The 12,748-nt window shown below is 42.2% G+C and overlaps 1 protein-coding gene across 1 annotated transcript in view; it reads left to right on the top strand.

The window, feature by feature from the left end:
• The window catches only part of LOC118391774 (uncharacterized), a 71,842-nt gene that overhangs the window by 14,597 nt on the left and 44,497 nt on the right, over positions 1–12,748 (top strand). Inside the window, exon 4 of the mRNA XM_052457559.1 lies at positions 2,214–2,797. Within this exon, the coding sequence (XP_052313519.1) occupies positions 2,214–2,797 (584 nt within the window). The remainder of the gene's footprint in view (positions 1–2,213; positions 2,798–12,748) is intronic.

Here is a 12,748-nt window from a genome sequence, read left to right as displayed (position 1 = left end):
TGTCCCAGAGTTCTACAGACAATTCCTTCGACCTCATGACTTGGTTTTTGCTCTGACATGAACTGTCATATGTGGCACCTGATATGTGTGTGTGTGTGTGTGTGTGTGTGTGTGTGTTCCTTTCCAAATCATGTCCAATCAATTGAATTCACCACAGGTGGATTCCAATTAAGTTGTAGAAACAAGGGATGATTAATGGAAACAGGATGCACCTGAGCTCAATTTCAAGTCTCATAGCAAAGGGTCTGAATACTTATGTAAATAATGGATATCTGTTTTTTATTTTTAATACATTTTCAAACATTTATTAACCTGTTTTTACTTTGTCATTGTGGGGTGTTGTGTGTAGATTGACGTGGAAAAACATTTATTTAATCAATTTTAGAATAAGGCTGTAATGTAGCAATGTGGAAAAAGGGAAGGGGTCTGAATACTTTCCGAACGCATCTCCATAGGCCTTTAATTGCTAGTGTGACATAATTTTACCATCCTTATTTACAGTGTCATTCATAAACATGATAACTTCCTTGTAAAAGTGTTTTAAAGAACATTTGTTGTTCCTTTATCAGTACATTGGATTTTAGACATATCAAATTGTATTTGTCACATGCGCCGGACACAACAGTGCGTAGACTTTACTGTGAATTGCTTACTTACGAGCCCTTTCCCAACAATGTAGAGTTAAAAAGTACGAAAAATGTCCTAAAAATAACAATACAAAGAGTACCGGTACCGAGTCAATCTGCAGGGGTAAAAGGTAGTTGAGGTAATATGTACATGTCGGTAAGGGTAAAAGTAGCCAGGCAATCAGGAAAGATAATAAACAGAGTAGCAGCAGCTTGTGTGTGTGTGTTGGCGTGTCAGTGTAGTATGTGTGAGTGTGCATAGAGCCGGTGCTAGAGTTTCCGTACAAATAAAAAGGGGCTCAATGCAAATAGTCAGGGTAGCCATTTGATGAACTGTTCAGCAGTCTTATGGCATGGAGGTAGAAGCTGGAGTCTTTTCGTCCCAGACTTGGCACTCCGGTACTGCTTGCAGTGCGGTAGCAGTCTTTGACAATTTTTAGGTCTATCCTCTGACACCGCCTACAACTTTATGACCACTTTTATGGAATTATTTTCATTTTACCATGAGGCGTAGAGAAACATTTTCAATTCTACAGCTAATTTCCTGCAGTTCTACGTATTTTGTCATAGGGTGGAGAGATGTTTTCATTTTTTAATGTGATAGCTGAGCTAACAAAGTTAGCACAATTGCTAACAAAACTAGCACAAACTAATAGTGAAATCATGTAAACCCAGTTAGCTAAATGCTAACAAGCAAAAACGAACAAAACAAATTGCAAAGTCTGGCAAATCCAGCTCATAAAGTTATACGGCATAGCTAGTAGTTACTGAATGTCATTCTCTGTGAGTGTGGACATTTACAAGCTAAAGTGAACGAGAGAAATTAACAAAGGTTTTATGCATGCTTGTTTGGGGGTGGAGTTAATTAGAATAATAGCCAGTGTGTAGAATAACACCCAAACATGCAAAGGAGAATATTACATTTTTCTACCTTTGTGTACCTATTTAGGATACATCACCATGAAGTGAATGACATTCATATTACACATTTCTGTATAGTACAGATCAAGGACCATTGTTTAAGGACCATTGTTAAAAGTAGACTTCTGCATATAGGTGGGCGGTTTATTAAACTTTGCAATCCATAGTTTTTGCTTGGCATACATTTTGTGTTACAATGTTAGTCTCTGTTAATGTGGAATTGCCCAAATGCATGTGGTGCTCTTTTCCCTCTGTATGACTCCTCGGTTCACATGGCTATCTACGGGGACATACGTGCAACAAGCTGTAAACAAGGGCTCTATCTCATTTACGACCCTGGCTGGCTGCTGAGGTGCTGAGAGAGTTAACTGCATTGTGGGCAGGGCTATGGGGGAGGGGAGGGATGTGTGCTCCATAGACACATTTGCATTAGAGTGCCGCTGCTGCCTCTTAGCTGCTTCTGCTATAGAGGACACAGCTGGTGGAATGAGAGAGTTTACCGGAATTTCACAGGAATCTTACTCCTCTCTCGCCCCCTGTTCTACATTTTTGCCAGGGTGCTGCTGTGCAATGCTGTGTCAGCGGCAAGCCTGCTGCTGAGAAAGTTAATCTTATTTGCTCTCACACACCCCTCTCTCATTCTGTGTCATTCTCTTGTTGTTCTAGGCATTCCAAGGCACGGAAGAAAAGGGAGACGGAAGAGAGGAAGGAGTGCCAGGAGAGGCACTGGAGGACGAAGAGAGAGAGAGAAAGGAGAAAGGAGGAGAGGGCAGCAGCAGCATATTGGACGATGCTGGGGGGTCCTCTGAGGACCAGCCCCTCGTCCTGCCCCTCTCAGTGGACTCCCCTTGCTCTCCGGTGAGCCCCCTGGGGCCCGGCTCTCCCACACCTCCCCCTTTAGATGCCTTCTTCAGGAGACTAGGGAGTTTGTTCCACTTCAAGGCTGAACCAACCAGAGGAGCCCAGCCGCAGGAGGAACAGCAGCAGGCAGAGGAGGGAGGAGAAGGACAAGAGGAGGAGGAGGAGGAGGAGGAGAAGACAGCATTAGCAGTGGTGTCTGTTGAGCCAGACCTCTCTGGAATGACATGTGTTGCAGAGGTGGACCAGGACCACTGTGACTCTGCTGGGAGGCTGACCGGAAATAAGGACACTCAGCACACAGAGACAGAGGACAGGAGAGAGGGAGCGTCTGACTTACCTGGTGTAGCGACGTCCACACGGAGTCAAACGCACACAGACCTGGAGAAACCGTGAGTACTGTACTTCCTTCACATGCGTGCGTTTGTGTTTATGTCTGCATGCGCTTGTGTGTGTGCATTCATGAGTGTGTAATGGTTGAAGGGAGACAACTCCCTTCAATGTTGATCTATGTAATTGTCAATGTATGTGAACAACAAACAAGCCATATTTTTGTTAATCCCAAGCCTCAGTTTCTCGCCCTTTCCTGGGTTGTTTCCGGAGCGGCACCTTGAGTTCCCTAAGATCCAGTTTAGTAATACGAATCGCTTGAACGCCTTAAAGCAGATTTGGGACAATAACAACAACAGCCAGGAAGTGTAAAGACCGTGGACAAACCTACCATTGTAGCCTGAGCTTAAAGAGGTATGAACTTCAAAGGCAGCCTTAGCGGATCTGCTAGGAATTAGCACTAGTTGTGCCCGGCCTGGAATCTACAGTGCATTCGGAAAGTATCCAGACTCCTTTCCTTCTTCCACATTTTGTTACGTTACAGCCTTATTCTGAAATTGCTTAACCTCTTGAAGCTAGGGGGCACTATTTTTATGTTTGGAAAAATAACGTTCCCAAAGTAAACGGCCTATTTCTCAGGACCAGATGCTAGAATATGCATATAATTGACAGATTAGGATAGAAAACACTCCAAAACTGTCAAAATATTGTCTGTGAGTATAACAGAATTGATATTGCAGGCGAAACCCTGAGAAAAATCAAACCAGGAAGTGGCTTCTATTTTGAAAACTCCATGTTCCATAGCCTCCCATTACTCCATTTAAAGGGATATGAACCAGATTCCTTTCCTATCGCTTCCTCAAGGTGTCAACAGTCTTCAGACATAGTTTCAGGCTTTTATTTTGAAGAATGAGTGTGAATGACCACATTGCGTAAGTGGATAAGTGGGGGCTCTCAGAGTGAGTTGTGCGCAAAAGAGAAAGGCGGCCATTGTTACTCCCGGTCCAAGTGAAAAGCCAACTGTCCCGGTTGATATATTATCGAATAGATTTTTTAAAAACACCCTGAGGATTGATTATGAAAAACGTCTGACATGTTTCTGTCAACATTATGGATCTAATTTGGAATTTTTGTCTGCGTTGTCGTGACCGCTCTTACCGGTGGATTCCTGGGCATAACGCACCAAACTAACGGAGGTATTTGGATATAAAAAACATCTTTATGGAACAAAAGGAACATTTGTTGTCTAACTGGGAGTCTCGTGAGTGAAAACATCCGAAGATCATCAAAGGTAAACTATTAATTTGATTGCTTTTCTGATTTTCGTGACCAAGTTAACTGATGCTAAGTGTACTTATTGTTTTGTCGAGCGATCGATAAACTTACACAAACGCTTGTATTATTTCGCTGTAAAGCATAATTTCAAAATCTGAAACGACAGGTGGATTAACAAAAGGCTAAACTGTGTTTTGCAATATTGCACTTGTGATTTCATGAATATGAATATTTTCTAGTAATATTATTTGACTGTGGTGCTATGCTATTCAGCGTTGCTGATGACAATTATCCTGGATCCGGTATGGGTGGTTCAGAAAGGTTAAATACATTTTTTTCCCTCATCAATCTACACACAATACCCCATAATGACAAAGCAAAAACAGGTTTTTAGACATTTTTGCAAATAATGATTAAAAACGTCTTATTTATGTAAGTATTCAGATCCTTTGCTATGAGACTCAAACTTGAGCTCAGGTGCATCCTAATTCCATTGATCATCCTTGAGATGTTTTCACAACTTGATGGGAGTCTGTGGTTAATTCAATTGATTGGACATCATTTGGAAAGGCACACGCCTGTCTATATATGGTCCCACATTTGACAGTGCATGTCAGAGCAAAAAACAATCCATTAGGTCAAAGAAATTGGCCTTAGAGCTCAGAGACAGGATTGCGTCGAGACACAGATCTGGGGAAGGGTACCAAAACATTTCTGGAGCATTGAAGGTCCCCAAGAATACAGTGGCCCCCATCATTCTTAAATGGAACCACCAAGATTCTTCCTAGAGCTGGCCCCCTGGCCAAACTGAGCAATCGGGGGAGAAGGGCCTTGGTCAGGGAGGTAACCAAGAACCCGATGGTCACACTGACAGAGCTCCATAGTTCCTCTGTGGGGATGGGAGAACCTTCCAGAAGGGCAATCATCTGCAGCACTCCACCAATCAGGCCTTTATGGTAGAGTGGCCCGATGGAAACCACTCCTCAGTAAAAGTTACATGACAGCCCGCTTGGATTTTGCCAACAGGGACCTAAAGGACTCTCAGACCATGAAAAAGCAAGACTCTCTGGTCTGATGAAATCAAGATTGAACTCTTTGGCCTCAATGCCAAGCGTCACGTTTGGAGGAAACATGGCACCATCCCTACGGTGAAGCATGGTGATGGTAGCATCCTGCTGTGGGGATGTTTTTCAGCGGCAGGGACTGGGAGACTAGTCAGGATCGAGGGAAAGATGAACAAAGCAGAGTACAGATGGATCCTTGATGAAAACTTGCTCAGGACCTCAGACTCGGGTAAAAGATTTAAAAGGACAACGACCCTAACCACACAGCCAAGACAATGCAGAAGTGGCTTCGGGACAAGTCTCTGAATGTCCTTGAGTGGCCCAGCCAGAGCCCGGACTTGAACCCAATCGAGCTTGAGGGTATCTGTAGGGAAGAATACAGGTGTGCCAAGCTTGAAGCGTCATACCCTGGAAGACTCGTGGCTGTAATCGCTGCCAAAGGTGTTTCACTAAGTACTGAGTAAAGGGTCTGAATACTTATGTACAGTGGACTCCAGAATTACTGGCACCCTTAACTGGCAATGCACAAACAATATTTACAAATATATAAACAATATAATTAAAGAGAAACTCAAAATACCAAAATGCGAGAAATACTGTTCTTTATTAATGTTTCAATGGAACCCACCAAAATCATCTGATTAAAAAAAAATCTATGTCCTCAATCAATGTTTTACAATTAATGGCACCCTTAAAGAGTTTTGTAAATAACATCTACAAAAATTAAACCAGGAGTTAAATTCCACTTATTTAAGTCTTAAGGAACTATATTGAGCCCTTACATCACTTCCTGTTTCACTAGGTTATAAAAATGAGGTAACACACATGCAGTATCCCTTTGTCATCCAACCATGAAGAAAACTAAAGAACTGGCAGTTCAAAAGAGACAGATGGTCATAGACCTTCATAAATCTGGTAATGACTACAAGAAGATCCACAAACGATTGACTATACCACTGAGCACTGTCAGGGCAATTATTAAAACTTTCAAAAGATATGGAACAGTTGAAAACCTCACGGGTAGAGGACGCAAGTGCATTTTGCCCTCCAGGATAGGGAGGAAGATGGTGAGAGAAGCAACAAAATCCCCATGAATCACTGTGAATGAATTGCAGGCGTTGGTGGCGTCTTGGGGTGACCAGGTTTCAAAAAGCACCATCAGATGCCACCTCCACAACCACAGGCTCTTTGGAAGGGTTGCCAGAAGAAAGCACTTTCTGACCCCAAGACACAGATGCGAGCGCTTGGAGTTTGTCAAATGTCATTTAAATTATGACTGAAAGAAGGTGCTCTGGTCAGATAGAGCATCGGCATGTTTGGCTTCAAGACAGAGATGCATACAAGAAGAGGCACCTCATACCCATGGTGAAATATGGTGGTAGGTCAGTGACGTTTTGGGGATGTTTTAATTAATGAATTCCACCAAGTATCCGGCAATTTTGGCTGACAATCTGGTTGCCTCTGCCAGAAGACTGGGACTTTCCAACAAGACAATGACCCAAAACATTCCTCAAGACCCACACAGAAATGGTTCTGTGACAACAAAATAAATGTTCTGCCATGGCCATCTCAGTCGCTGGACCTCAATCTAATCGAAAACCTGTGGGCTGTTGACGAGGGCAGTTGATAAGCACAAACCCAAGAATGAGAATGATCCTGAAAGGATCTGCATAGAGGAATGGTCCAAAATCCCTCCAAATGTGTTCCATAACCTTGTCAAACATTACAGGAAAAGACCATGCTGTTATCCTTGCCAGAGGTGGTTGCACTAGGTACTAAATGAGGAGTGGCAATAATTATGAAACCTTGATTTTGGTGATATTTATTTTGTATTAAATAATTGTATGATTTTGGTTGGTTCCATTGAAACATAAATAAAGTACAGTATGTCTCACATGTTGGTATTTTGAGTTTATCTCTATAATTATATTATTTATATTTTTTTAAGTATTGTTTGTGCAGTCAGGGGTGGCAGTAATTTTGGAGCCCACTGTAAATGTGATTATGAGGTATTGTCATTGAGGTATTGATGAGGTTAATTTTAGAATAAGGCTGTAATGTAACAAAATGTGGAAAAAATCAAGGCGTCCGAATACTTTCCTGAATGCACTGTGCACTGTATTCCAGAGGTCTGTGGTGGCCCTCGGCATGGGTGTTAGCTCACCTGGGCACCGCGTGGGCAGGGGCTTGCGGACGGGCACCATCCCGATATGGATCCTTACACCATCACATGGTGGGATGAATGAACCCTCAAGGCATCACATAATGTTTGGGATACAACAGGCCTGTGTAGTGACACCCATACTGTTTGACAGTGCTGGCTTTCATGTGGCTACCAAACCAGAAGTAGGACAAAGTCCCACCAGATACTGATCTACAATCAGTTTAGCATTTCCTCCCTAATGGTTAAAGTTAGTATTTGGGGGGAGGGTAAACTGATCCTAGATCTGTACCTATGAAGACATTGGAAAATCTAGGGCATTCCCATGGTTGCTGCAACACTTGAAGGAAAGGAGATGGGCTCTGGGATCATATTAGGATAATGCTAACAGATTAGCAGGCAGCTTTATGTAAACCCTCAGCCAGTTAAAAGAAGAAGGAGCCTTTCACTTAGATCAAATCCTCCTCGGTTACCTCAGGTTCCCCCCATGGAGGAAACCACTCATTTGTGTAGCTAACCGGTCATCCATACGGCTTTGTCTAAACAATGGACACATTGCATTCAGAGGGATAGGTTACCAAGGTAAGTTGGATGTGCTTCACGGGTACAGTGGCTGATGGGAGCAGTATAGATAAGAGAGGCTACTGCCAGTACAGCAGCGACGTGCTATTTAGCAATAGACAATGAGCTGTCACTACACCATTGAACACAAATCAAGCTAGGACCACATATTCTTTCTGGAGACTCTTCTCAAACCTGAATACTGTTGGTCAGTGACCGAAAGAAGCTGTTTATTTTGATTTTTTTGGTTCCTCATTAACCTTTGCAGAAGCAGCGGCTACTCTTCCTGGGGTCCACAAAAAGCAACATACGCATCAAAACACTGATACACTAATAGACAAGCACAGTCATACAAATGTAAAAAACAAAAAATATAACAACAAAAATGGTGTGTTAGTGTGTTTGTTTGTCCCCTCACAGTCCCTGCCATTCACTATGGTGTGTGTGTGTGTGCACGTGTGTACATGGGTTGTGTGTATTTGTGTGTCCCCCTCACAGTCTCCTCCGTGTGTGTGTGTGTGTGTGTGTACGTGTACATGTGTGTGTTTTTGCCCACTTTGGTAGCTGGGTCTCAGAGGAACAGCTGTGACAGACAGTGGCAGTGTGGGGCTGCGTATGCTAGGGTGTCACACATGGGACACTCTCTCTCACTCTCTCTCCCTGTCTCTCTTTCTCTCCCTCTTTTTCACTTTGTCTCACTCCCTCTCGCTCTTTTTGTCTCACTCCCTCTCTCTCCCTATCTCTGTCTGTGACCTCTGGGCTGTTTTAACACCCTGTCCGTGTCAATATTAGCCAGGAGTGATTTTTTTTCCATGTCTCCAAATATACCAGGCCACAACAAGAGCTGGGGAGTGTTTGAGGTAGAGGCAAATTCTCTCCTGATGTTCGGTTTCTCTGAGGCTTGAGTTTGGAGTAACTTTACGCGATTATGTTGGACTTGAAATGTTCCTCTTAAATGCTGTATTTAAGTGCCTGTTAGGGTTTTTAGCCTGTGGTTATTTAGGTTGGCACAAAGGTGGACAGACCGCATTGTCCCTGGACCCTGTAGTGCATCTCTACCCTCTGCCCATCAGCTCAGATTACTTTGATGTGCACGTGTGTATCAGCACTGAGAGGTGACCATGACTATGCACAACACACACACACCAGGGTTCCCATTAGCTGGTACAGTGGCTTGCGAAAGTATTCACCCCCTTGGCATTTTTCCTATTTTGTTGCCTTACAACCTGGAATTAAAATGTATTTTTTTGGGCAGTTTTTATCATTTTGATTTACACAAAATGCTTACCACTTTAAAGATCCAAAATATTTTTTCTTGTGAAACAAACAATAAATAAGACAAAAAAGCTCTTCACCCCCCCAAAGTCAATACTTTGTAGAGCCACCTTTTGCAGCAATTACAGTTGCAAGTCTCTTGGGGTATGTCTCTATAAGCTTGGCGCATCTAGCCACTGGGATTTTTGTCCATTATTCAAGGCAGAACTGCTCCAGCTCCTTCAAGTTGGATGGGTTCCGCTGGTGTCCATCAATCTTTAAGTCATACCACATATTCTCAATTGGATTGAGGTCTGGGCTTTGACTAGGCCATTCCAAGACATTTAAATGTTTCCCCTTAAACCACTCGAGTGTTGCTTTAGCAGTATGCTTAGGGTCATTGTCCTGCTGGAAGGTGAACCTCAGTCCCAGTCTCAAATTCTGGGAGTCTGAAAAAGGTTTCCCTCAAGAATTTCCCTGTATTTAGCGTCATCCATCATTCCTTCAATTCTGACCAGTTTCCCAGTCCCTGCTGATTAAAAACATCTCCACTGCATGATGCTGCCACCACAATGCTTCACTCTGGGGATGGTGCTCTTGGGGGGATGAGAGGTGTTGGGCTTGTGCCAGACATAGCATATTTCTTGATGGCCAAAAAGCAACATTTTTGTCTCATCTGACCAGAGTACCTTCTTCTGTATGTTTGGGGAGTCTCCCACATGCCTTTTGGCGAACACCAAATTATGTGTTTGCTTATTTCTTTCTTTAAGCAATGGCTTTTTTCTGGTCACTCTTCCGTAAAGCCCAGCTCTGTGGAGTGTATGGTTTAAAGTGGTCCTATGGACAGATACTCCAATCTCCGCTCCTTCAGGGTTATCTTTGGTCTCTTTGTTGCTTCTCTGATTAATGCCCTCCTTACCTGGTCTGTGAGTTTTGGCTGGCGGCCCTCTCTTGGCAGGTCTGTTGTGGTGCCATATTATTTTCATTTTTTAATAATGGATTTAATGTTGCTCAGTGGGATGTTCAGTTTCTGATATTTTTTTATAACCCAACCCTGATCTGTATTTCTCCCCAACTTTGTCCCTGACCTGTTTGGAGAGCTCCTTGGTCTTCATGGTTCAGCTTGCTTGGTGGTGCTCCTTGCTTAGTGGTGTTGCAGATTCTGGGGCCTTTCAGAACAGATAGATGTTGTGTGTGTGTGTGTGTCAGATCATGTGACACTTACTGTAGATTGCACACAGGTGGACATTATTTAACTAATTATGTGACTTCTGAAGGTAATTGGTTGCACCAGATCTTATTTAGGGGCTGCATAGCAAAGGGGGTGAATACATATGCATGCACCACTTTTCCGTTTGTTATTTTTTCACATTACTTAGTAAACAACTTCCATTGTTAACTAAGTAAAAATACATAAAGCCTACAAATAAAAACACTAGAAATTATACTAATGAAAATTCAATCACATTCATCTCTCTACTACTAACTACTCAGGTATTTTATGACGTGTCAACTGGATACATGGGATCATCAGATGATAGTTTGCTTTTTCACACCAAGGTTTGGTGATTATCGAGGGGGAGATTGTTGGAATGATTTTTCAAATATGCCTACTGTGAGGAACTATTAGGCTATCATTCACAAAAAAACAAACTTCGTTGACTTACTGTGTGAGGTGAAGAAAGAATTACTGAGAAGCTCAGCTTATTAGTGGTGGACATGGTGAGTTAAAACAGTCAGAAATCAAACAAATTGGCACTTTCCTACATTTGTGCACAGCAGGCCAGGTAGTCTACTTCAATGCGTGCTCAGGTGTGCACGCTCCCTCAACATTAACAAGACAGAGAAACCAGACCCATGCTCGTTGCTTACATTGAGCAGACAAAAGACAATGAAAAATGTACCGGTCAACCTCTAGTAAATCTTTGTTTTCATTTCAACAAATTACTATCAGTGATGTGCTAGATGCCTTGCTTATGATTGATGTTAATAAAAATCCACTGGAGCTGATATGCTCGATCCATTTTTGCTGCAGCTCTCTGCCCCCCTGATTGCTGAATCATTAACCCATATTTTTAACCTGACGATTATCTCTGGTACTATCCCCAAGGTTTGGAAGGCGGCCCATGTAGTTCCCCTTCACAAAGGTTGAAACCCTTGTGACCTAAATAATTATCGGCCTTTTTCTAAACTTTCTTGCCTAGCTAAAATATTAGAATCCTTGATTCATTTTCTTATCTGATGGTGTTAAATCAGATTTCCTGAATATTACAAAAGGTGTCCCTCAGGGGTCGATTCTAGGTCCTGTACTTTTGACTGTTTACATTAACAATGTCTCCAAAAAAGAAATATTGTAACCAGCACTTACTTGTATGCCAATTATGCTGGTGTATGCTATTGCCCCCACAGTTGACCAGACTCTATCTGAACTACAGTCTGCCTTCATCATATTACAGAAATTTGATTGACCTGAAATTAGTACTGAATGCAGGTAAAACTAAGTATATGTTCTTTAGAGCGCATAAAAATAAGTCTAATGATTTAAGCATATGTACTTTGGATGGTGTCCAAATTGATCATGTCCGTGGTTACAAAAATCTAGGCATCTGGATAGATGAAAAGCTGTCTTTTTTAAAAGCATATTGATGAGTTAGTTAAGAAGCTGAGGGGAAAAAAGATTCTTCTATAGAAATAGGTCCTGCTACTCGCTAAATAGTAGACATCGGTTATTCAGTTGACGTACCTATTGGTCAAATACTATGGTGACATCCTCTATATGAACGCAGCTGCCACTTCATTAAAACCGTTAGATGCAGTTGATCATAGCGCACTGCGGGCAACAATTTTAGTACTCACCACTGCATTATCAACCAGAAAATTGGTTGGCCTTCTTTGATGTCACTTAGGTTGATACATTGGTATGTTTTAATTTACAGTTGAAGTGGGAAGTTTACATACACCTTAGCCAAATACATTTAAACTCAGTTTTTCACAATTCCTGACATTTAATCCTCGTAAAAATTACCTGTCTTAGGTCAGTTAAGATCACCACTGTATTTTAAGAATGTGAAATGTCAGAATAATAGTAGAGAGAATGATTTATTTAATATTTTATTTCTTCCATCACATTCCCAGTGGGTCAGAAGTTTACAACACACAATTCATATTTGATAGCATTGCCTTTAAATTGTTTAACTTGGGTCAAATTTTTCGGGCAGCCGACCACAAGCTTCCCACAATAAGTTCGGTGAACTTTGTCCTATTCCTCCTGACAGAGCTGGTGTAACCGAGTCAGGTTTGTAGGCCTCCTTGCTCGCACAGGTATTGGCCACTCCAATACCTTGACTTTGTTGTCCTTAAGCCATTTTTCCACAACTTTGGAAGTATGCTTGGGGGTCATTGTCCATTCGGAAGTCACATTTTGCGACCAAGCTTTAACTTCCTTACTAATCTCTTGAGATGTTGCTTCAATATATCCACACAATTTTCCTCCCTCATGTGCCATCTATTTTGTAAAGTGCATTTCTCCAAAAAGTACAATCTTTGTCCCTATGTGCAGTTGCAAACCGTGGTCTGGCTTTTTTATGGCGGCTTTGGAGCAGGGGCTTCTTCCTTGCTGAGCGGCCTTTCAGGTTATGTCAATATCGGACTTGTTTTTCTGTGGATATAGATACTTTTGTACTTGTTTCCTCCAGCAT

Source organism: Oncorhynchus keta, chromosome 12 (assembly GCF_023373465.1).
Source record: "Oncorhynchus keta strain PuntledgeMale-10-30-2019 chromosome 12, Oket_V2, whole genome shotgun sequence".
NCBI lineage: Eukaryota > Metazoa > Chordata > Actinopteri > Salmoniformes > Salmonidae > Oncorhynchus > Oncorhynchus keta.
Note: the sequence above shows the minus strand (reverse complement) of the source record. Positions and strands in the feature narration are given on the sequence as shown.